The 25881-nt window shown below is 40.9% G+C and overlaps 1 protein-coding gene across 2 annotated transcripts in view; it reads left to right on the plus strand.

The window, feature by feature from the left end:
* LRFN2 (leucine rich repeat and fibronectin type III domain containing 2) overlaps positions 1-25881 on the plus strand; it is a 154569-nt gene that overhangs the window by 103287 nt on the left and 25401 nt on the right. For both annotated transcript variants that reach the window (XM_058020764.1, XM_058020763.1), the window contains one exon: positions 13094-14486. In XM_058020764.1, the coding sequence (XP_057876747.1) occupies positions 13114-14486 (1373 nt within the window). In that variant the 5' untranslated portion in view covers positions 13094-13113. The remainder of the gene's footprint in view (positions 1-13093; positions 14487-25881) is intronic.

Genomic DNA, 25881 nt, shown 5'->3' on the forward strand with positions numbered 1-25881 from the left:
TTTTTGGCAGCAAGCGAGGGTAACGCGTTCATGCTGGCCTACTTAGATGTGACACCATCCTTGGGTACAACTGGCCAAAGTGGATTGAGGCATTTGTAGATCCTGTCAAGCACAAAGCTGTATTTAATTAGCTCAGTCTAATGCAGAGAGACCTTTGCCACTCCTCGTGCCTGCTGGACATGCAGCTCAGCGGCTCGGTGCCCTTCCTGCGCTCTGCACCCTTCACTCGGGTCTCCTCTGACTGCACACCCTGTGGAAGCAATGAACAGCAGCAATCATCACTTTTCCCCACTTCTCCTGGCTGAAACGGTGCAGTTTTCCCTCCCTGGAAGGGAAGTTGTATTTCAGTTTTCCATAACATTTTTTGCTACTGCTCTGCTGAAGGAAGCAGATGCTTGTTTGCTAGTATAGGGGAGATTTTCATGTATGTCAGAGTGGTATTTTATAGACAGACTTAGCTTCCAGACACTCTGGGTACCATCAAGACAGTGTGTTTTGCTTTGTAATTGTTCTACAGGACTCTTATTCTTTCTGGAAAACATTGATTTGACTTTCCACCTCAAAGCTTGAACCATCTTTCTGATTATTTCCCGAACAGTAGATGATAGGTGGAGAATTTAAGAAGGGAAACTCTAATAATGTTAAACGTTGTTTCCATAATAGCCCAACAGAAATATGTAACCTTTGGGATGTGTTGCAATTGACTGAAAAATACAATCTATTCCTGGAGTATTCATTTGAACAGCGAAGACAGTGCATCTGCTGTAGTATGAGAATACCTCTAATTATTTTTACCTTGATTTTGTGTTAATGCATCTAGACCTAAGGGCAGGGAAGAGTGTGTTGTATCTACTACAAATAAATCAGTGCAATTAACTGCTGATATATGCAAACTGACCTTAAGTGCTAATACATGTCTGCTTCTAATATCAGGAATCTAGCTTAGAACAGGCAGTAAAGGGATCTGGCCTTGGATCAATGAAGGAAATTTCTTGAACAAATTGGGACCAGAGAGGTCAGACTTCTGAAAAACATAATTAAATTGGGACTGAACTGGAAGCCTCACACATCAAAGAACTGCAGTGATCAAATGATTAGGGAATGAAGGGGGGTGGGATGCATCAGAAAGCAAGAAAGAAACAGCGAAGAGTGTGTAAGACAGCAGCTTCAGAGATGGTATTTGAGAAGCAGAAAAAGTTTAGAGGCACAAAAAAAGGAAAACTAGTCAAAGACAGACTAAGTAAAAAACCCCAAAATGTGTGAAACAAATACCAGGATATGCTGGTACACACTAGAAAGTAAAGAGTACATAAGGAAATGAGAAATAAAGCATGCAGAAAGGCAGTATTAGGAATGCAACAAGAAAATCCTTGGGTAATGGAGCCTGTTGTTGGCAATATAAATTTAAATGTAGCATATAGCAGCTGGCTGCTCCTATCTGATAAGACTCATTCTGAGCATAGTTGGTGAGCAGAAACTGCAAAGTGAAGCAGAATATATATTTGAAATATTGGGGTCTTATATATTTTATTTTATCTCATGTTTTCCCTTCATTTTAATTTTAGGAGACTTGTTCTTTTTTTGCTGACTTAGTGCCAGTGAAAGGTGCTGCAAGAGAGCCCTGGGGATTGAAGACTTTTGTTTCCTCATAAATAAACATAGTAAGTGTAGTACAAAATCAGCTTTCCTCATCTTGCTTTCCACTCACCTTCCTCTCTCCTAACCTGAAAGACTTTCCATCTTTCCTGGAACAAGGTCTCTGCAGACCAGATGGAGTTTGATGAGCAGCTCAACATGAGCTGGCATTGTGCAGCATGGAAAGCCAACCATGTCCTGGGCTGCATCCAAAACAGCATGGTCAGCAGGGCCAGGAAAGTGGTTTTATCTCTTTACTCTGTTCTTGTGAGACAACTCCTGGAGTACTGCATATACAGGTCTGTGCCCCCAGCATAGGAAGGATGTAGAACTATTGCAGCAAGTGCAGAGGAGGGCCATGAAGTAGTTAAAAGCACTGGGGCACCTCCCTGATGAAGACAGCCTGAGAGAATTGGGTCTGTTCAGCCTGGAAAGGGTTGCACTGAGACCTCACAGGAACCTTCCAGTATCTGAAGGGGCTTGTAGGGAAGCCAGAGAGGGACTCTTCCTCAGGAAGTGTAGTAACAGAACAAGGAAGAATGGCTTCAAGCTGAAAGATAGTAGATTTAGATTGGATGTTAGGAAAACGTTCTTTCCTGTGAGGGTGGTGAGATACTGGAACAGGTTGCCCAGGGAAGTTGTGGATGCCCCATCTCAGGAGGTGTTCAACACCAAGTTTGTTGATGGTTTGAGCAACCTGGTCTAGTGAAAGGCGTCTCTGAAGGCGGGGGGCTAGAACCAGATGATGTTTAAGTTCCTTTACAGTCCAAACCATTCTATGATTCAATCAAACAGCACACCTCAGGGAATCATAAAATTGTTTAGATTGGAAAAGGGCTTTAGGATCACTGCATCCAACCACTAAACCATGTCTCTAAGTAACACATCTACATGTCTTTTAAATATCTTCAGGGATGGTGCCTTAACCACTTCCCTGGGCAACAAGTTCTAGTGCTTGATAAACCTTTTCATGAAGAGATTTTTCTTATATTCAATCTAAACCTGTTCTAGTACAACTGGAGGCCATTTCATCGTGTTCTACTGCTTGTTACCTGAAAGATGAGATCAACTCCCACCTGCCTGCAACCTCCTCTTAGGTAGTTGTAGAGAACAATAATACTCCCCCTAGCCTCCTTTTTTCCAGGTGAAACAAGCCCCTTTCTCTCAGCCAATCCTCATAAGATTTGTGCTCCAGACCCTTCACCAGCTCTATTGCCTTTTGGAAAGGGAAAAAGCCTTCAGTCTCATTAGCATGACTGAAGTATCACGATGTACTTATACTGTTGTTATTTATAAAGTAATGGATTAGAGATGCTTTTTACTTCCTTTCTCTTTGCTTTCCTGGTGTTGTTTCCCAGTGTACTCATTTGTACTAGTCAAGGTTTCTTCACAGTCAGGAAATTTTGAAACCTACTCCACTATATATGAGCTTCCTACTGGTGACAGGTGAGCCTCTGAGCTGTGGTTAAGCCATTGGAGAAAAAGAATGTGAGATGTCAGAAAAGGAGGCAAAGTGTCTTTCAGGGGCTTCTGTTCTGCAGGGGGTCAGGGCAGCAAATGGGGCACTAGGGACAAAGTCACTCCAGCCACACACAGACACGCACTGCCTCTGCCTTCTGCTGACTGCCACTCCTGGGGTGACGAAGAACCAATGACTGAGCTAGAGAAAACACTGCACAAGATGTCTCTTATCCACAATCTCCCTTCCTGTGCATGACAGCAGACTGCCCCATAAACGGATCTTACATGCACACACTGTTTCCAGATACTTTGCAAACAACTGATTAGCAGAAGTCGGTACTTATAATTATCTTACAGAGGAGAAAGAGAGGTTAATTGAAACTCATCCAAGGTTACATAGATAGCAAGACACGATGAAGTAATCCAGGAGTTAATGTTAATGTTAAAGCCGGATTTCTTTCCCAGAGACAAAAGCACTGCATATCTCCTTTCAATGTAATTATGTAAACATTGTCCATGACACTAGATTTGTGTTAAAAAATTGTGCAGTGATATGCTTTACATGTGGAAATATCACTGTGGAAAGAGAAGGTATGAGAGTTGGGTTTTCTGTGAGGAACTTGGTGAATTATTTTTGGTAACACATTTGAGGCAGACTGTGCCTCTTCTTATTCACTTCTTAAAACTAGGTATAAGTTGTCTCTTTTCCCAAGTGCATTAAGATTCTGGTGTGAAAGTACTGGTATTGCTACCAAAAGTCCTCCTTTCTTTTTCCCATCCATTTACAGCTCTTTGGAAATAGCTATCTGTGTAAGCAGGTGCAACAAAGTCTACAATTTTGAAAAGCTGCTCTTGTCATGGTAGAAGTAATGGGAATGTTAAATTCTCCTGAGAAACAGTAAATTATCCTCCTGTATGTGAATCAAAAAGGGAGAAGTGCTAGAAAGAGAAATTTAATGGACAGACCTAGTCCCATCCGAAGTGAAAAGCAAGAAAGTACAATAGAAAGTTTACCAGGCTGCTGAAAGAGCCCAGAGACTGTGGAGGCCATGTGCTGTGTCATGCAATGGCATAGCAGGGTTCTTACGTTTCCTTCTCAGAACTCTGCTAATTTCTCACTGACCCATGAACCAAACACAGAGACAAGACACTGGGCTTGTATTCCCTGTAAAAGGGGACCTCTGCCACCATATGCCTATGCTAACACTCTTAGGAATCCTGGGGCATTCAGCCAAAAGTGATTGTTTTGATGTTTTTTTTTTAAATGTGGACTTCAAATCTGCTTTGCTTATGTTTCAAAGGATTTCCATATCTTTGTATATCACTTTGTGTGTCCAATTAAATTTATGAGAAAAAATCAGAAAAAAGATCTTTTGGTTTTAATATGCCTTGGATTTCCTACCAGTGTCTCTCTGCATGTGGGTTATACATGAAAGAAAAACTGCAGTCTGCACTCCAAATAAAGAATGCTTCCTATGGAATATTGGACAGACTTTGTCTCTAGAGCTGAACAAAGGGTCAATTAAAAAAAAAAAAAAAAGCAAGAGTCCCAGATAAAGAAGAGAATCCCAATTCTAATTATCCTGCTCTTCCTTTGATGTGGAAGGAAATAAGAATGCATAAAGACTTTTATGAGAATTAAAGTAAGCTCAAGATAAAGTTACCTGAGGATTTTCTGTCATGGCTCAGAGCCAAGGGGAGTTTGGATTCAGACCATGAGAAGAGGCCTTCCGTGGTATTTGCAGAAAGCAGTAGGGCCTGTTGATGGACATTTATGTTTCTTGCCACAGGCAGTTCTCTGAAAGAACTGCTCCTTAGCAGCTTTGCAGCTTCTGTGTGTGTTCAAAATGACTAAGAAATAGAGTAACTGGTAACTTCTCTACTGTGCTGATAAAGCAAAATGGAAGATTGCTGTTAAGAACAAGATAAATAAATGAACTGAATGGCTAAAAATAGCAGAGGGGCCCAGCTTAGCTGACTCATGAGCTTGTAGATGAAATCTGATAGAGACTGGCACGCAGCATTAAAATAGGATAAATGTCGATGGCCATTAAATGAACAATGAAAAATGAATGGACCTTCAAATGGTCTGTGGGAGAAAAAAACCAAACCAGCCCAAGCCAATTAGTGCTCAAGCCATTTACAATTAATGGTGTTGAAAACACCATTCCTCTTCTCCTGTGTATCTGTGATGGGAAATCATCACCCTGCACAGATGTACAGGCACTGCCCTGGAAAGCTCTAGGAAACTGCCCAGAGAGACCTGTTGCTCATGCAACACTTTTAAGTGTGTCTCTTTACCAAACAGACACACTAGGATTTTCTAAATGGCCTCTTTGTCTTCAGTTTCTTTTTGTATGCTTACAAGTGACTGCCTACACATTTAAATTTTGTGCATTACCAAAAATCATCCAGGTAGCTAAGCACTGTTTTGTGACAACAAATCAGGCAGCTAAAGCCTGTGCTTTCCAGTCAGTGAAGGTAGAACGATACAAATACAACTGTTTTCACAGGTAAAATCACATTAGTCAACAAAATCTGGCTATGATTATTAAGGTTATAATATTCCATTCACAAGTTCTGGATAGAGCTATATACTTTTTTTCTATTTTGTCAGAGGTTTTGCCCACTGGCAGGTATCAACCCATGTGACAAAACTTGTTTGTAAGATTATTCATGTTTCATGAGACTACTTTAAGTCATTAAATGAAGCATTCAGAATATTTGTTCCTAGTGTTTCTGAAATTAAATGTTTTAATTTGGAAACCACTCATTTCACGTACATATTTTTCCAAAGTACAATATTTAATGAATGAGTAAATCAAGCATGCCTACTGGATTTATGCTACAGGACTGAATTAATTTAGTTACTACAATCAGCACTCAGCAATTAAAAATTGAACAGTAAGCTTCAAGGCAGATACAAATGAGACTGACCTTGGCATTGCAGGTAGGCATCATTCTAGAGTAAAAATTTCCATCTTCTGCAGCACAAGAAATTTAGGCTAATTGCCAAGAGGAATTTTAGGCACACATTTCTTTTGCTCTGTTCTCTGTGTGTGCAGGAAAGCTTTTTAGTCTCAGCTTCAAGTGGCATGATGCCAGATCAGACCAGGTCTGGAGATTAGTCATAGGAAGTAGTGACACCTGTACCCTTTGGATGGGAGCTAGAAGCAAGTCCAGTTTCCAAAGGATGTGTCTCCCTAACTGACCAAGTCCTGGAATCATAGCATGACTGTGGAACAAGTTCACTGCTTATCAGACAATGGAGAACCTGCACACCTCAGACCATCTTAACAGCAGAGTGGACTGTTGTCTAAAAAGGCTGAACTTGGGATAAAGCCTTTTCAGTAGGCAGAATGTTAATAATGTTGATAATGTATGTCTTCCACGTGGATACTCTGATTCCAAACATGAGGTGGGCACAACGATGCATAATGTCCTTCACAGAAGTCTAACAAAGCTAACCAAGTGTCTCTCCTCTGCTTTCATGAAACTTAATATATTCTGTATTCTTGAAAAGTGAGAGTAGTAAATAATTCGGAGGCTTCTGCACTTCAGATTTTATGTGAAGTGATGAAAATGTCCCAAATGTATTATGGGGAAGTGCCAGACAGGCAGATGCTCGGAAGTACACAGAATGTGTTCACTAAGTTTTATTTTCTCACAAAATGAGTCTCAAAATCTTGACTAATTTTACACATTTCTTAAAACCAAATGGCTTATTTCAGCCAAGTGCTAGCCGCAATAATGAAGAGTGATCTAATAGATCTATACCTGGTTTCTTCTTTACTTAAGAGCTCTTGCGACATTTCTTAGGAACTAGAATGTAAGTGCATTGTGGACCTAAGAGCTCTAGGAGCACTAAGGCTGCTAGACTCACACACTGCCCAGCCATCAGGGACATCTTTGTCAGAGAAGCTAAAAGACATAAAATGTTTCTCCTGGATCAATATCACTGTGAAAAATGAAAATCCTTATGTACATACATATTTCTCAGAATTTCTTCTAAGAAAGCAACTCTATCCCAGCTGAACCCAGGACAGTAAGCACATACACATTAGTGTTCAAAATACCCTTTCCATATACACTGCAAGAAAGTGACTCTAGGAAGAAATTTGTACCATGTTTTCCAAGAGCGCATCGAAGAAGCATTTGCTAGTAGGTTAATTATATCAAACAGAAACAAAATTTTTGACTGATTCTGAAATTTGTCTGTTAAGATTTGGGGTTACACTTGTCTTTTAAGTGTTATATGTTAAAACTTCATAAAAGTGTCCAAGGTTTGTTTTTTTTTTTTTTTTTTTTTGCCTAAATAACCTGAAATGTGAAGAGCTTACTAATTGCAGAGATTAAGTGTGCTGGACCATTAGCATATGGATTTGTTCTTTTAGGATGTATGGAAAGAACTGGTTTAAATGAAAGAAGTTAGTTACTTTAGTAAACTAGGAGAGATGAAAGCTACATTGATAATCTGGGCTTTTGAAAGATGCATCATTTCTATCTTGGTAGTGGTAAGGAATTGGGTAATGTTAGTATTTTAAAAAAGAAATAACATGACTGGTGTCAGGAAAATATTAGGAAAGCATTATGAAAATATCAGAAAAGCTTTCCAAGAATGCACACAGAGATACACAGGTTTTGCTCATGAAAGATTGAATGAGAGCAGTATCTTCCTGTCTGAGAAAGCCCTGCCTAAGAAAATATTTAGTTATTTCCTTGGGATCAGTTGAATGGATTAAATCAGCGTTCACAGAGTGAGCCCTCTTGGCAATCAGCTTTTGTGCATTGACCTTACCTCTGTTCTGGATCCAGTTATAAACAGTTTTTTAGGGACTGAAACTTTAACAAAAAATGTTCTTACAGTTAGGACCATCCTGTGAGCCAATTTTACTTGGACACATCCACCCCTTTAGCCTAGCTCTTCCTAAATACTGGCAAGATAAAACTGCTTCCATGCTAGGGAGCACAGAGCAGGTAGGAGGGACTCACAGCTGCTCGGAAATGTGAGAAAAATAGAACAGCATTCAAAAGAATCAAACCACATAAATAAACCTCAGGGTGGTAAAGGGGTGCAAAATATTTTTAGTGCAACCTTGCTATGGCTGCAATATTCAAGAAAGAGTTGTACAAAGAGCAATAAAGTTGTTACACTTTACCCAGAGTTCCCTGTTTTCTGTTACTGTGGAAACAGGATCAGTCACATTAATATGGGTGGAGTTTCATATAGACAGGTACCTGGAGAAATGTGCTCTTGCAAATGTTCCATCTTTATGTGTAAAACATAAGGTGGCTGGAGCAAGCAAGCAGTTCATGTGCTAGAGCTATTCCTTTTTTTTCAATGAAACCAGCTCCTTAAAAGGCCTAGCCAAAACCTCCACTGCATTGTCTGTATGCACCTGATAAAGATCAGCTTTATCCCCAAAGAATGCAGGAGTCTAGGCAAGAAAAAATACAAAAGATCAACAAAAGCAGTGTTGGTTGTCCTGATTTTGACAGGGTGCAAATTGACTTTCAACACCTGAGGGGTTTCACAAGTGCTCACAGTGGCCTAACACCAAGCCTTGGCCTAACACCGAGTGTTTCCATGGATGTGCTACTGATGACACATCCAGATGCAGAGATATTTACTTTCCTTATGGCCATTGCAATTGTTTAGTAAGTGTAGCATAAACTGCTTGTATGGATCAGGGAAAACACATAACATACCTTTCCACACAGTTTTTTGGTGATGCAAGGGATTAAGGAGTAAGTTTTGTCCTGACATAGTCCCATCCTCTTTTATGCCTTGTTGATTAAACTGCTTTTGGAAATAGGTGTGAAACTTCACCGTCACTGCAATCCTTCAAGCTCTGCATTGAGGGTAGATTTCTTAGTCACTTAAGTTCACTTAAAACAGAGATAACAGAAGAAAAGAACAAAGAAAAGGGCAGCTCTCAGGAAAGAAAACCTAGTTCCTCCACAACAACTACAAAACTGAAAGGAGGTATCTAAGCTTACCCATACAGTCCCTGGAGCCTGGGTTCCAGGGTGCTTGGAAACCATAGAATCAGAGCCACTACCCATCCATTTCTCCTTTTTAAATTTTTTCTTTCTCTCCCTTTTCCCAGCCTTTATGCTGCATATTATTTGTCTGACAGTTACCTTGCGCTTGGCACTGTGGAAGGCAAAGGTTACTGGAATTTAAATGCAAAGTTCAATGAATACAGAAATAAAAAATGCCTTGGAGACATTGCTGAAATGAGATGCCAAATCCCAGAATTGGTATCTTTATGAGGAAATTTGAATACAAAACACCAAGTTTTATGTCTCTTGCACATATTAATTCATACCAATCCATGTTCTAAGAGGACTAAAGGGGCTATTTTTCATCTTGGGCTGAGACAGGAACTCTTCCAGATTTACTGACTTGCTGTGAGAAATATGCTTTATCAGGCTGATAGATATCTTTAAAATGTAAATCAGAATGGTGAGCTTATCACAAGACTGCCATTAGCAGCTTATAAAATTCTTGGTGCTGCAGCTAACAAGAGATTTTGTGAACAAGGTGAGCATACTGGTCAGCAAAAACAGACCCTAAACTTGATACTTTATTTTCTGTCTTGCAAGAAAATTACCAGAAATAAAATCAAAGCAATTTTTATTATACATCCATCTCCTTGGCAACTAGTAATTACCATGACTTTGTGGGATGGTCTAGATTTTAAAGGATATTATTATAATTGTGCAGGCTCAAGAATTGCAGTATTACCTGGAATCATACCTGGAAGTGCTCGAGTCCAGGCTGGATGGGGCTCTGAGCAGCCTGGTCTAGTGAAAGGTAGGTAGGAACTAGATGGTAGGTAGGAACTAGATGATCTTCAAGGTCCCTTCCAACATAAACCATTCTATCATTCTGTTAGTCTATGAATTCTTACCTCATCTTTGGCTCAAGTGCTTTGTCTGTCTGGAGAGAGAAAGGAAAATCATTTGCGCTACAGAAGTCCCAGATTTTCTCCTTAAGGAATCCTGTCCATTTCTCTTGTCTCCAGTGCCCTATAGGAAGCCCTTTTGGTTTATACCCTCTTCACTGAACTGTGAACTGTTCCCTTCAGGATTACATTGTAGAGAAACTCAGGGCTCGGAAGCTTGCAATAACAATGCTATTAAATGATCACAAAGGCCAGAAATATCCTCTGTAAACAAACAATATTTACATTAGTACTCTCAAGTGCATGCAATAGCTGGAATGACAGTGGCTGTTGCCAATTTGCCCTCTTGCTGGCAGGAGCACATGCTGCACTCTCTGTGACTTTCATGCGCACGTGCAGGCTCACACAGGCAGATGATGTGCTTTCGAGCCATCCACAGATGGTTTCCCCATCAGGGCTTGCTTTGCCATTTAAGCCTCCTGCTTCACATCCTCCTCTTGGTGGTTCAATCCCTATTTTATGTAATTAACTTCTGTTCCTCCCCCCATTTTTACTTTTTTTCCCATGAATGCTCTTTACTCTGACGCTCAGAGTCAACCATCTCTCCAAAGCACTGTGATATTTACCAGCATCCGGAAAAAACGTGGTTAGAGAATTGAGACACTTAAAGGAGACACGGCTGTCGTAAGTGTGCATTCACATTTTTGAATAGATATTCAGAGGGTGGGAATCTAGATGAGGGAGAAGCTATGAAAGGGCTTATTACTAATTAACTATATCTATTTCTCCCCCTTTTAAACTGCTTTTTGTTTATCATTTCAGCTGGTAGGGTAATACACTAAATTAAAGCTGCATAATACATTTATAATTAAGACTGAAAAAGCCAATTGCCTGTTACTAAACCACCAATTGATAATATTGTAAGGGATATTTATAGCTCTTTGGTATGTATGCCACAGATTTGCATCAATAACACACTTGCTTATCTCCAAACATTTTATTCAGTAGCCCTTTATTTACTATTGAAGGTAAGATTATTCTTCTCAAGCCATCCTTTCTAAAAGTGTCTCGCTTTCATCTTGTTTGTAAAGCTCAGCAAACACAGATGCTTCAGTCATTTCCTCTGCTATGAAATAGTAATAACAGTATATAATTACCATCATCACACCATGCAGAAAACCTTGCCATAAAGAACACACTCTACATAGTTCAGCACTCATAGCATCTTGCATTTCTATGGCTCCTTCTTTCTGACTCATCTTGCATATCCTAGAGAGGAGATACCAGGCCACCTTACCCAGGGCATGAGTTGAGAAGTTTTGGGCAGAGCCCCAAACACAAGCCCTTAGGGCCCTATGCCCTATGCCATTCCTTTCACAAGAAGGTAGAGCAAGACCTGTTTAAAGAGCTCTTAAAAATTGTTGAAGTGATGCTTTTTGTTCTGTGTTTGATGCGTGTTACTGGAGGTTTAATAACTCGAAACGTGCCAAGAAACTGCTAAGTGTCTGAGCCCCTGCATGTTGAGAAGGGATATGGCATAGACCAAAGAGTGCTGCAAGTTTACACGGTGATTGAAGGTTAGAGGCAAAATGGCCATCTTCAAAATGAGAGCCTGAACTGTGCCTGGACCTAGTGCCACAGGGGAGGGTCTTGGAGACTGGTGCACACCATCCTAGCAGAAGATGTCTGGGAGAGCCCTTACAAAAATATAGCTTTTTGTCTACCTGCCCCTTTCCTCAGAAGGAGAATGAGGGCCAGGAATGAAGGATCTAGCCATTCTTCAGCCCTGCTGGATAGCAGGGCCTGGGAAAGGAAGAAACAGAAAGAACGCAAATTTCCTTATATCCTGCTCATGTGAGAAGAATGTCAGGAATCCTGTGTAAGTAAATATTCCCAAACCTGAAGCAGGGCTTCAGCTTCTCCCAGCCACAATTGTATCTCCAAGCCAGCCCAATCATAGTTTTGTTTATCCTTCAAAGACGCATCCTTGCAGTTTAAGCTGGAAAAGTGTGTGAGAGATCAGAAAAAAGCGAGATAATGGTACAAGGAGGAGTTGGTGGGGTGTAAGGAAGAATTGATGGGGTGCAAGGGAGGGCCATGAAGACAGACAAGAGCTTCACTGTCACTACAACAGTAGGGGTTGCAGTTTGAGAGCCTGTAGTTGTCAAAAAGCTTGCCAGGGGCCTGAGGTAGCACTGTCTTCCCCTGGATCCCTTCTCTTTGGAGCTATATGCTGTCATCCTTTCCATGGTTTGGCTGAGCACAGGGTGAAACCAAATGGCAATTACACAAGTGATTTCTGCTTCTAATGCTGTCTATCATTAATTTTATTATGAGTGGGCAAGTGACTTGCCCCAGAACTGGCCAGATAATTACATGGTCATCATTAACCACATTACTGAAGGGTGAAAATGCAGTTATTTTTATCCATAAAGTCAGCTGCTTCAACCCTAAAACTAATTGCACATTATTGTGCAGCAGAAAGTAATTATTATAGATACTGATTTTAGCTTCTACTCCCAAAGAAGTAGACACTATTTCAAATGAAATCTTTCAGGATTTTTAATAAGCCTTGCAATCTGTGGTAGAAGAAGGAAAGAGAGAGAGAGAGAAAGAAAGGGAGAAAGAAAGGGAGAAAGGGAGAGAGAAACAGAGAAAAAAAAAGAGAGAGAGAGAGAAAGAGAGAGAGAGAGAGAGAAAGAGAGAGAGAGAGAGGAAGGAAGGAAGGAAGGAAGGAAGGAAGGAAGGAAGGAAGGAAGGAAGGAAGGAAGGAAGGAAGGAAGGAAGGAAGGAAGGAAGGAAGAAAGAAAGAAAGAAAGAAAGAAAGAAAGAAAGAAAGAAAGAAAGAAAGAAAGAAAGAAAGAAAGAAAGAAAGAAAGAAAGAAAGAAAGATTGATTTTTATCATGTTTTTATAACACATAAATGTCGCATCCTAGAGGTCTGATGCCTTTTGGTGGGACTCCTGAGAGGAGGCATCACAAAGTCTCTCTGGAGGTAGATGTTAGGCAAAACATGAGAAGAAAGGTATTATAATTAGTATATCAAAATTGCTGACGTTCCTTTTCACTCATTTTGTTTCTCCCAGGTACTGTTGTGTGATTTACAATGGAAAAATTGCTCTGCGGCATCCTGGTGTTTGGAATGGCTGTCACAGTCAACGCTTGTCCCAAATATTGTGTCTGTCAGAACCTGTCTGAGTCACTGGGGACTTTGTGTCCCTCCAAGGGTCTCCTTTTTGTACCTCTGGACATAGATCGAAGGACTGTTGAACTCCGTCTTGGGGGCAACTTCATTATCAATATCAGCCGACAGGATTTTGCCAATATGTCTGGACTTGTTGACCTTACTTTGTCCAGAAACACCATTAGTTACATACAGCCCTACTCTTTCACTGACTTGGAGAGCCTTCGGTCTTTACATCTGGACAGCAACAGGTTGCCTGAGATTGAAGAGGAAACTTTAAGAGGTTTAATTAATCTTCAGCATTTGATTTTAAACAACAACCAGCTAAGCAGCATTTCTGATGACGCCTTTGAGGATTTTTTACTGACATTGGAAGACTTAGACCTGTCCTACAATAACCTCCGAAGCATTCCCTGGGAATCTATAAGAAAGATGATAAACTTGCACCAGCTCAGTTTAGATCACAACCTAATAGATTATATAACAGAGGGGACATTTGCAGATCTTCAGAAATTGGCCAGATTGGATCTAACATCCAACAGACTTCAGAAGCTCCCCCCTGACCCTATATTTGCCAGATCACAAGTAATTCCTTTAGTTGTTACCCCATTTTCGCCACCCCTGTCCCTCAGCTTTGGGGGAAATCCACTGCATTGCAACTGTGAGCTGCTGTGGTTAAGGCGGCTTGACAGAGACGACGACATGGAAACCTGTGCTTCTCCTCCAAGTCTGAAGGGAAGGTACTTCTGGTACGTACGGGAAGAGGAATTTGTTTGTGAGCCCCCTCTTATTACACAGCATACTCACAAGCTGCTGGTCTTGGAAGGGCAGACTGCCACGCTGAAGTGCAAAGCCATTGGGGATCCCACTCCCATCATTCACTGGGTGGCCCCTGATGACCGTCTCATCGGAAACTCCTCGAGGACGGCTGTCTACGACAATGGCACATTAGATATACACATCACCACCTCCAAGGACTACGGAACTTTCACGTGCATAGCGGCCAATGCTGCAGGAGAGTCCACTGCAACAATTGAACTCTCAATTGTCCAGCTCCCCCATCTCAGCAACGGCACCGGCAAAGCAGCTCCACCAAAATCCAGGCTCTCGGACATCACCAGCTCCACCAAGTCCAATCGTGGTGAAACAAAAGGTCCCCCAGAAAGGGCTGTCCTGGTGTCAGATGTGACCACTACCTCAGCTTTGGTCAAGTGGACAGTCAGCAAGTCGGCCCCTCGGGTAAAAATGTATCAGCTGCAGTATAACTGCTCGGATGATGAAGTCCTGATCTACAGGTAAATGCATTTTTTGTTTGGTCCTCTGATGATGTCAGGGGGTGGAAATCAACACAAGTCTTTTGCTCTTTGACTTTTTAATGATTTGACTTGGAACTAAGATGGCGCTGTGACCCTTAGCATTAGTGGTATTTGATAAACTTGCATTCTCTCTGCCAGTTTGCCTGTTGGTCTGTTCATTGCTTTTTTGTCCAAGTCACACATTGCAAATCTCTGTAGTACTCTTTTTCCAACAGCTGTTTTCTGTAAAATTTTCAATTTGGGAAAAACTAGTACTGCAGTTGGTATCCTCCTTAGTAGGCTTAACAAAGAAAGAAAAACTTGAAGACTAGAAGTCAGAAATTTCCCTTTCCACCTCCTGTAGGTGGGATTGAAACAGACTACTTAGAGAGGAAGCAACGTGGGAGGAAGTTTGTGCTGTCTACCCATAACACAGGCTCTAATTATTCTGTGATTCAAGATTTGGGGTTGCTAACAAGACATTTTTCACCTATATGATAAAGCTTGTTTCTTATTTCACTAACATCTGTTCTACACAACCGTAATGGCTGAAAACTTTGGAGCACCTAGTTTTTTATACCATATTAAATGCAAGAAGAGGTGGATATAATTTCAAAAGCAAACCCTGAATCCTCCTTATGATCTTTCAGTTCTACAACTCCTCTGACTTCAAATGATGTAAAGCAGGAATTGCTCTTGCAGTGAAGCAGCAATAAATTTTTAGGGACTAAAAATGTGTAGGAACAGTACAGGAAAGCAGTACTACTGTTCTTTCCTTGTGTAACGGAAGAATGATTGACATATTCATGCTAGTGATGAATCCCTAGAAACCACCTTGTCCTTCCTTTTTATTGCAAAGCTTCATTGACCTGAACCGTATCTTTGGTTGTATATGATCTCTCAGCAAAAGTCAGAATCTCATGGAAAAACGGAATCAAACATATCAACTCTTATAGCTTTATAAGCATCCTGAAGCAGTGAAGAAAAATTTGATCTGCTAGAGATATAATGGGATTTGGGGTTTGTACCTAATTTGAGAAAAAACTGTGGCCAAAATATAATCAAAGGCATTGATTTCCATGGTAGGTTTGGTGTTATTGCCTGATGGCTATTCTATTCTCCTGCTGCCTGCAGGGAGAGCCGAGGCACTCATCAAGTCATGGTACTTGGCCTCCAGATCCCACAACAAGCCTTGTTATTTTCTTCTTTACCACAGGGTTGTTTCCTTCAGCATGAGGAAGTCAAAAGGAGAGGTAGTAAACATTCATGTGACATTTTTCCCTCACCCTTCTACAATGAAACCTATTTTAAAAGCTTCTCCAGAACAGAATATTTAGCTGACATGGACAAAATTTTGTGCCAACAATACCTTTATCTGAGTCAGTTGTAGAACTGAAATAATGAAGTGATCAATTTAGCTACTCCAAATTCACTCAGTCATCGCCAAAAGCAGGAATATTGACCAGCAAGTCCAAAAAACATTTTTTAAAGGATATTTATTCAAATACTGAAATAATATGAGGAAATTCTTTTCTGTCCACCTCCATTCCTCAATTATAAAAATATCTTGAAATAAATCAATTAGAAAGTGAAAATTATTTCTTTTGCTCTGGCTAATGTACAGTGGAACCAGTGTGTTAGCTTTGGGAATTGCAACTATGTGGAATTAAGCAGAATGAAAGGATAAGATAAAGTAATGATACAGTATTAGGAATAGAATGGAAGAAAACATGCTAGTGCATTTTTTTCCCCAAAGCAATGCTTTTGGCAGAAGCTCAGCAGTAATTAAGATCTTAAGCCCAGTGTAAGGCTGAAAAACACTCTGAAAGATGTATAAGTCATATGTTCATTGAAAAATTAATTTGGCCAAGTGAACAGGAATATTCCTGCAGCCAGAAAGAGAAGTTTGCAGGGGTTGTCAGATGCTGGAAGTGGTTGGATTTGTCAATTTTCTAAGGAGGAGGATGATCAGGGTTAAAAAAAACAAACCATGCAGAAGCACTGACATGCAGCCTAGGAGCTGGATGGGTGAGAATTGGGTGCACAGTGAAGAAAGATGGCATCTTGCCAGCCTGGTCTGGAACAAAAAGTTGCTGTCAAGATTTTAGACACCCCTAAAAGTTTTTATCATGTCCCCACTTCCATGTCCCAGTAAGGTTTTGGTCCTTTGCTGCTTTATTTCGTTGTGGCTCAGTTTTTCAGAAGCTCAGTGAGGAGAGTGTTATTTTGAAAAATCTCCCATCAGGCCTTTTTTGAGGATTCACTGATGATGCATAGTTCTTTTCATTCACAGCTCTCAAAAGCACTTCACCAAAGAAAACTTTTTTCTTTTTTTCTCTGCATTTTGCACCAGGGAAAAATGAAGCCTAGAAAGATGAAGTGATTGTCCAGAGTCTGAGAGTTAATCAGTGGTACTCATAATATCAAAACCAGTCCTTACAACTTCCAGTCAGGGAACCACTCAGTCCCTTAGAGTTAATTACTAAAGCTCTTTTGCTTTAATTGGTCAGATGCATATCACTGCAATGAGTGTGTGGAAAAACCTAAGGGAAAAGGATTTCTGCAGTGCTCTGCTCCATAAAATGCTGTGTATGTGCTAAATGGGATGTGATACTGCTTAGCTGCTGAAATGATGGGCACTTAATATACGCTAAGACAGTCAGTACTCCAGGACTGAGACACATCAGCTGTGCTCAGCTTTTAGGAATCCTGCTTCACCAGCAAGAAATGTATGCACAAAAGAAGAAATCTGCTGCTCTCTCTGCTAAGAATTTTTCATGGACATTGTACTCATTGTGAAAGAGTGAAAGCAGAAGTTCTCCCCTCCCCGCTGATATCACCATTTCTCCTGATCATTACCCGGGACAGCAGTCTCCTTTGCCCTTCCATGCCAGCTGTGATTTTCCACCATCAGGATGGTGCAAAAGGGGACTACAGTAGGGTGCAATGGCTCAATAAAAATTCAAGTTTTGGGACATTTTGGCAAATGTTGTCGGCTGGGCCTCCCATTTGCACTGAGCTGAAATGGTACCAGAATGTGAAGTTTGGCTTTGGCCTTACCAATGCCATTATAATGAAGATTAGCTGGAGAAGCCCAGTTTGTCTGCTTTCCCACCTGACCTTCCCTTGTATTTGCTATCTCAGGGCCTTTGCTCAAGCTCATAGCAGGTTTTTATTTATCTCTTTCAATGCATTCAGGGTGCATATTTCTGTTAGTGATTAAATGAGTAGGTCCTGGCTCTGCATTCAGTGGGTTTTAATGCAGCAATCTTTCCATTCTTTCATCTTCTCTGTAATACCAACACCAGTGCTAGTAAATCACTTTTAGCCGAGAAGAGAAGCTTGTTAAAAATTGAAGAACTGAAAATCACTCTTTATTTGAAGGAAAAACATGCAGAAAGAATAACCAATGTCCAATAGAGAAAGGGATGGAAGAAGACCGAGGTCTATGAAGAGATGTCTGTCCTTGGACTCTGGGTTAAAGGAGTGAACACTAGGAAACCTCCACTGTCATAAAGATTTTACCTAGTCCCCTCAGTCAGAACTCCAAAGTGTTTTAGATGTGTAAAAGCATCACTCTTAAGATCAGTGCAACACATGCACTGGTATGCTTAATTCATTTTGAATAATTGAATTTGAAATGAAATATAAATGTTAGAAAATAATATCTTTGAGCCTTAGTTTCCCATCTGTAACCTGGGTGACAGCACCACCTTGCTTTGTGGGAATAAACACATTAGAAAATATTATGGAACCAGTAGCCCACATAAATAAATAGGGAGACTTGCTTTGAAGTCATTGTGTGGTCTGCAGCAACAGGGATAGTCATGAATGATTAAGATGGAGGATTACATAACTGCAACACTAGAATTCAAGTAAGGTATCTGGGGAGAGAGATTGTGTTTTTTTCATGCATAGAGCACCCTACATGATGGGGGACCAAGTCTCAGTTTTGGCTGGCAGGCATTGCTGTAATATATACTTTCACTACTTTTTCAAAAGCGAATAAATCTGCAAGTGTTTTGTAGAACTTCCCAGGTCATACTGAACCTTCTGGCTGTGTTTTGAATTAAAGCAAAGATGCAGCCATTTAAAAATGTGCATCTGAAGTGCGACACTGCCATTAGATTTATGAGACATTTAGGTCTGTTTTATTTTGTGGTATTTCATAGTAAAAGTGATGAAAACAGCTGTACAAATTAAGAATTACTGTAGTGTTATAGTCTCCCTGACTTATAAATTCTGCAATGGGAAAAAAAGTATTTTATATGTTTCTGAAAGCTTATTTTTAAAATATATATTTTATGTAGCAGGCAGTTGAAACATTAAAATACGAATAAATGGCTCTACATCTTCAGTTTATTTAAACAATGGTGCTATGGATTTGATTACTTAAAGAATATGATAATGATTTATATTTACACAGCTCCTTTTACTGCAACTGCTTTACAGGGTGGCTGAACAGAGATCCCCACTATCCTGTCACCTCTCAGTTAAATATTGGCTGCAGTTTAGCAATCTGCAGGTGATTGTTCAGTTCCTTTTCATGAGCAAAAAATAGCTTCAGCATTTGCACTCATGGATACTTTAAACTAGGGAGGAAGTAATTAACTGAGCTTGAATTTCCCACAGCATGGTGGTATAAATATACCCGTGCACTCTTCTAGTCAAGTGCATGTCAATAAGAAAGTGCTTCATGACTGAGGTGCTGCAGACTTCAGGAATATCTAATTCACATAAGAAGGCTCTCTCAAGTAGAAGTGCCACACTGAGAGGATGCCATTGTCTAATGCTTCTTGCAAGGAAAGCCTACGGTGTGGAGATCTTCCAGCTCAAGACTGAAAACAGAGGAAGCCCTGTCCTGTTGCTGGTAGGGCAAATTGTCTCAACAGCCTGAGGCTCTATCAAAGTGTGTTTATGTCATTTTTGTGTCTGAGGAAAGCTGGAAACCCAGAGTACCAGTTAGCTTTGGAAAAGACAGAGGATTCATTTATTCTGAAAGGCCCGAACATCTGTCCTTACTTGTGATTTGGTCACTGGGCTCAGACAAGTAAATGATTGCAGATAAATGTCAGCCACACTTCTACCCAATTTTCATTTCCACCTGTCTCCAACCTTACTAGGCACTGACCTGCCTCCATGGCTCACACCTGGAGCAAAATTCCTGACTTAGCCTCAGCATTTGAGCTGAGCTATTCCAGATGCATTATGTGCAGGATACAACCCTTGATTTGGCCAAAGCATTTACATATTTAAACATTAAATTAAACAACAACTGGGAGGGAGGACAGCACATGAAGATGTTAATCAGCATGTATTAATCTTTTATATTTGACAGGTAGAGAGCGCCAATTTGTAAAAATAAAAACATGAAGTCACAGTCCAAAGAGAAGCAAAATTTATATAATCAGTGCAGAGGGAAGCCTGGCATGGACATTTGGTAGTTCAGATAATTTGAGAGTGGTTTGCAGCAGTAGTGTCTATGTGCTTCTGGAGTACCCTCAGCAAGTGCAAGCTTGCTGCATGGCATCAGTCATAATGAAGAAGCTGCTTTACAGATGCCTGTATTCTGGGACTGTGGGGTTTTATTTGTGTCTGCTGGAAACATTTTCATCTAGCCTTTTGTTTTTCGTCTAGCCTTTTGTTTTTCATCTAGCCTTTTGTTTTCTTTCTTTTGCTGGAGGAAGTACAGGGACAGTTGTTTTTTGGGGTTGTTTTTTGCTTGGTTTTTTTGTGCTTGTTTTTTTTTCCCACCACCCCACCCTCCCTTGCAATATGAGGAATATTTAAAGAATAAATAAGAAAATATAGTGAAAACGAGAAAAAATACATGTATTACCAGAAAATTATATGAAATATATATATTAAAAAATAATATATGAGAGAAAAGTAGGTGTGCATCTCAATAATGTCCCTAAATTCATCCTAGATTGTTGTGAAAAACTATAATCCACTTGATGCTTGTAAGAATCACAGAAAGTTATGAGGAATCCATTGGTCAGAGCACGTCCAGTTCAGGATGAGCAGAACCTGACCATGTGGATGCTGCCCAGACCATTTTCTTGTTTGCTCACTGACACAGAAAGGCAAAATACTAAATAGCTCCTTATCCCTAGGGGAAATATGCCCCTGACATGATCATGTGAGATGTATGTGAGGGCTCATGAGAAAGTGCTTGCACTGCTGCTGACCATCCTGCACCTGCTCCTGGCTTGGAGGCATTCCCATTTCCTTCAAAGTTTAACTCCCGAAAAATAACATTTATTGAGGCCTGTGGAGAAGTTGTATGTGACAGCACTACCCCCAAACTCAGCCTCAGGAGTTGAATGTGAAGGCAAATCGCCTGATTCTCATCTCACTCCACATCTAGGGGTGTTGCACAACGTGGAAAGGAAATTAGAATCACTTTAGACAATGCTCTCAGGTATATGATGTGATTCTTAAGGCAGTCCTGTGCATGGCCAGGAGTTGGACTTTGATGATCCTTGTGGATCCCTTTTAACTCAGAATATTCTGTAATTCTGTTGTTCAGCATAAGACACTCGTACCCTGCTTTATCTCTGTTTCAAATTATTAATTCAGCTCAATAAGGCTGAGCATTCTCACTCAAGGAGAATTCAGGATGAGCTAGTTTTTGCCCATAATATCTGCCACATCCCCTCTCTCAGATCCTCTGAACCTAAGTACCAATATCTGCCCCCCACCGCCTTTATTGCAATAAAAAGTTATACATCTGATTCCAAAATGAAACATTGAAATAAGATTTTTATTTAGCTTCAGGTGAGTCAACAATTTGATCTCTAAATGAAAATCTTTACCATGTCCATAATTTGTATATGTAATGCACATTTAACCACCCAAGAGGCTCTACTTCATTTCTGCATTTTCACTGCAGCAAATTCCCAATATTCCTTTCCTTTCTGCTGCTCATCCATCTAATTCCAGTTGGTGTCAGAGATCCACTCTAATATCTTCTTTATTTTGGGTCAAATCTACTGATATCTGGGTCCTTTTAGGAGGAGTGAAAAGGTATCAGCTACCACAAAGTGTGACAACTACTCCTAATCTTTCTAAATCTGCAGCCAAGAACATCCTCCCTGCCCTCACTTCACCCTTCATTTCAACTGGATCGCCACCAATTCAAGCTACTTAGAAATCTCCTCCAAGGGTGTTGAACCAATAGTAAAACTAATGGCTTAAAAATACCTGCTTGAAGGAGAGGGTGATTTATTTTGTCCACAGGTGTTTTGCAATAGAGTTACGAATGGAAAAATGCTTAAAAGCATACTGTGCTCTAAACCACCACATTACTAAAATTTGCCTTGCCAGTTTGAGATCGTTCTGCTCAACTGAGCTCCCACGTGCTCACGTGCAGGTTCCAGGCTGTAGGCAGGTGAAAGAGGGTGCCTTGACAGCTCCTACCTCCCCAGCTTTCTGCCACCCCAGCCCATACAGCTCCCACCTGAAGTCATTGGACAGCCTTTTTCTTCCATTTCAAAGCTGATGTGGCTTTACATTCTTGGTAGGAGGGTCTTCAAAGAGAGCTCTTGCTCCTGCTGCAGTAGGCTCCTATTTCTCCTTGTCTTTCCAGTGCTGAACAGTTGAGCTCTGACTGGGAATATTGTTTTGAGGGTTGTGCAAGCAATTATATTCATTTGGTTATGTAGGACTATATCATCTATCCAATACATGAGATGGGACAAAAAGGATGACAGGAAAGGAATAAGTCAAAATTACAAACACAGCCAGAGCATAGTGCCTTATTTCACTGGCATAGCTGCAGACTTACCTACCTAATTGCTTGCTCTGAATTTCCTATTATGCCCTTTCTCTTTCACACCAGGCTTTCTGCTTGTAGACTCAGGCTATTTTCAGAAGAAAATCTCCTTTTTTGTACAATGATGGAACTGATTAACTCTAACAAATAATAGCAATGATACAGCTTGTTTTCCAAGAGAAATGACTTAAAAATGTAGAACTGGAAAAAGACACAGCACTGGAAAAATTAAAAAAAAAAAAAAGAGAAGAATACACTGGACTAAATAAATCATATTATAAAGTCTTCATTAGCTTTAGCCCTTAAAAGTCAGGTTCTTTTTGGAGTTGCCTATAAAAGGCAGGTTTTCTGAGCAAAACATTTGCACTCAGAGTGAGAAAAAGTCTCTTTTCAGATGATACAGTGCAAGCTGAATGCAACACTCTCTTCTCATTTAAACCTATTTTGGGGCTTCAGTTGGGATGTTGATGGTGAGTAGTCTTTGTGTTAAGGCTTTGGTTAGGGAAAGATGAAAGAAGAGAATTCAGACAAGCTGAGGAACATAAAATTTTAGGCAGAAATCAGGTTCATGCTCTGTGTAATTTTTTGAGTGCTGTACTTGTAGGTTTTCAATGAAGGCTTGTACTACAAGTAATTTATCTTTTCTTTGTTCTTAAAAGGGCACAGGAGAAATATAGCTCAAATTTTGACTAGTAAAGAAAGAAAATATGAGGTAATGGATGTCTTTGAAAATAAGATATGGGTAATTTCATTGTTATGCCACCCTTTCCCCCAAATGTGTCTTGTTTTGCAGTCTAATATGAGGACAGTACAGACATGTACCCTGTAATCCATAATAATCTGTAATAGGGCCTAGCAAAATAGGAATCCAGCCCTAACTGAGGATAGTGGGCTAGTACTTTCATCTAAAAAAACCTTGAAACTATAATGCCATTGAGAATTGCATATGTTTAAAATTAAATGTTCTGATTTTCACAGCAGAGAAAAGTAGCCAAGTCAGCAGGCTGATCTGCCCTATTGTCACAGCCCTACTGACCTCTCAGAGTCACAGTATGATCATATTAGGTCCTAGGATGTTTGGCAAGAATCCAATAAAGTGGCTCTGGTCGGAAAGGAAGCAGGTTTTGGCAGAGGGCACCACAGAGTGGAAGCAAAATTGCCTGTGTGACACAACAGCAGAGATGGAGACACTTGAACTGGGCAAGGAAGAGATGTTAGTCTGGCATCCTTGGATGGGAAATAGTCCACCCACTACATGGCTACAGCCATGCTTTAGGGTGGCTGAACAATCCCTGGAGACAGCAAGGTAAGGCTATGCCCTAAGCCTCTTTTATTCAGCTGCTCCTGGTTTACAGATTAGTTTATTTGCAGAGATGAACAGTTTGAGACAGCCAGCACTAGGTGTGAATTCATACTGTATTTGCCCATCTGTCATCGCTCCCCTTCCTCTTCCATCACTTTGAATTTGCCTAAGTGTTGTAATATATTTATTGTCTCATAATTTACTTCATTTTGACTAGAAAACAAAAGTGCTATTTGCTCAACCCAATACTTTTTTTTTTTTCAGTTATCTGTTTATTTAATCGGCTTAGTTTGTGGAACTAATTGGCTCTTATGCAGATATCCCACACCGTGCTCTGAATTTTTCTCTGAGCGGGGATTGCACAGGCAGTAGCTGCCCAGTAGACATATGGGCAGCTGACAGCATCAAGACACCCCAGCAGCAGCAGCTCTGTCGTCTGGCAGATTGCCTCGGAGAGTCAGGCCTGGTGAATCAGTCCCTCTGCTGGCGCTGGGAGCGCGGGGCACGCCTCTGCTCCAGCAGGCTGCCTCAGAATGAGAAACAAGCACAGCCCCCACGCTCCTTGAACTGCAGCCTTGGCACGGCTGGCAGTGCCCAAATGGACTTGAATCTGGCTAATTTGGGTGTGTGGAGGCAGAGCTTCAGCTTGGTTACTCTCAGGTGAGGATGTGTCACTAGCTTGATGCCTGCTCTTCTCTCTGCTGCAGTGTGGATTTTCACAGCCTGGAAGTGCCATGGGGAGGAATTTAACAGTGCTGCCAAGGTTGGGCAGTGGGAGAGAGGAAGAGAAAAGAAATTGGCTTGGAAGTGTCCTATCTCTCTGTGCCTCTTCCCTTCTAGCCCTGAAAAGGGGCCAAAAGTTCTTGTGAGCTTAGCAGGCAATATAACCAAGAGGACCCCTGCTTCTCTCCTCAACCCCTGGGTCCTTGCAGCATCCTCTGGTTGTTGATTCAGTCAATGACGTGGCAGCCCCTGAGCAGGCAGAAGAAGGAACAGCCACCTGGAGTCACCTTCAGAGCCTGGCCCCTCCAGCGCAGGGACTCACAAAGCCCAGGCTGGCTGCTGTCACAGGCTGCTGGCTGAAGAAAGGGTCAGGGACAGCTCTGTCTTCTCTGGTGGTGTCAGACAAACCTCCTGCACTCTCAGTGGTGCTAGAAATGCTGCAGTCCCTTTGCTAGAAAAAAACAGTGCAGAAGTACATCTGTCTCTTGTATAATTTGCCTAGGGGTATGACCCCCACCGAGCACACAAGGCTGTGTGTATGGATAGTAGTTTAAATTGTTTGCTGGGTTTTTTTCCTCTGGGGACACTGGCAATTTCTATGAGGTGAAGAACTCTTTGCAAGGGGAAAGATGAAATGAACACTGGGAGCAGGATTCCCACTTGTGAAGAGTATTAACAAAAGCCTGAGGGACTGCAGCAGTCCCAAATCAGGGCACAGTACTGCACCTTTGTACAACAATAGGTTGGTGTGGGGTGAAAACCTTGTGCTATACAAACGGCCTAGTGAAAGCATATTTAGCTGTTTGTTTTTTCAGAAGGTAAGGTTTTTTCTCACTAAAACAGAGTGTTGTTTTTTTGGTTCACCTTCCCTCTTTTTCCCTATTTGGCCTCTTCATGGATATTTCCTTATTTGGGCTCTTTCATAGATAATTGTATTAGCTGTGGATTAATTGACCAATTATGCTGGATTATTTTTTAGACTAAATCCTTTGTTTCGTTGTCCTAAAACAGCTTTCATTCTGACACAGCTCCTGACAGTTTGCTGTTCCCTGTACCTCCCCATTTAAGGGCTGGGTTAACATGCTTGCTGAGATTCACACCCATTACTTAGTGAAACCGTGTATGTCTGCACTAGGTTAAAACCTGCTTTCTACCCTCTTTATGTGATTTCAGTCCAGAAACTTTCTGTGGTTTCAAGGTAGAAAATGGAATTCAAGAAAAGCTGTAGAAACTTACAGGAGTCCCTCCTACTGAAAGTCCCTGAGGACATGATCTGTGTTTTCCTGGCTCCTGCCATTTTCATCTCCTCTGCTTAACCCCAGTGAAGCTTGCTGATGACAGGGAGGCATATACTCAAAAGTGCTGCAGGCTGTTTTTTAAATAAGGTCACACTTACTAGTTCCCAAACACAATATGTTGTTGTGGTGAAAGTCTGAAGCTAGTACCTCAGTTTAGCCAAAGCAAACCTTAATCTGGCATATAATGGGACAGAACCACAATGTAATTGACTGTTCTTGACATTGAACAAGGATCAGATTTAAAAACTGATTTTAAAAAGCCAGATCTACGGTAATCGGTCTTACAGTCATTGC

This window comes from Melospiza georgiana, chromosome 3 (genome assembly GCF_028018845.1).
Source record: "Melospiza georgiana isolate bMelGeo1 chromosome 3, bMelGeo1.pri, whole genome shotgun sequence".
NCBI classification, from domain to species: Eukaryota; Metazoa; Chordata; class Aves; order Passeriformes; family Passerellidae; genus Melospiza; species Melospiza georgiana.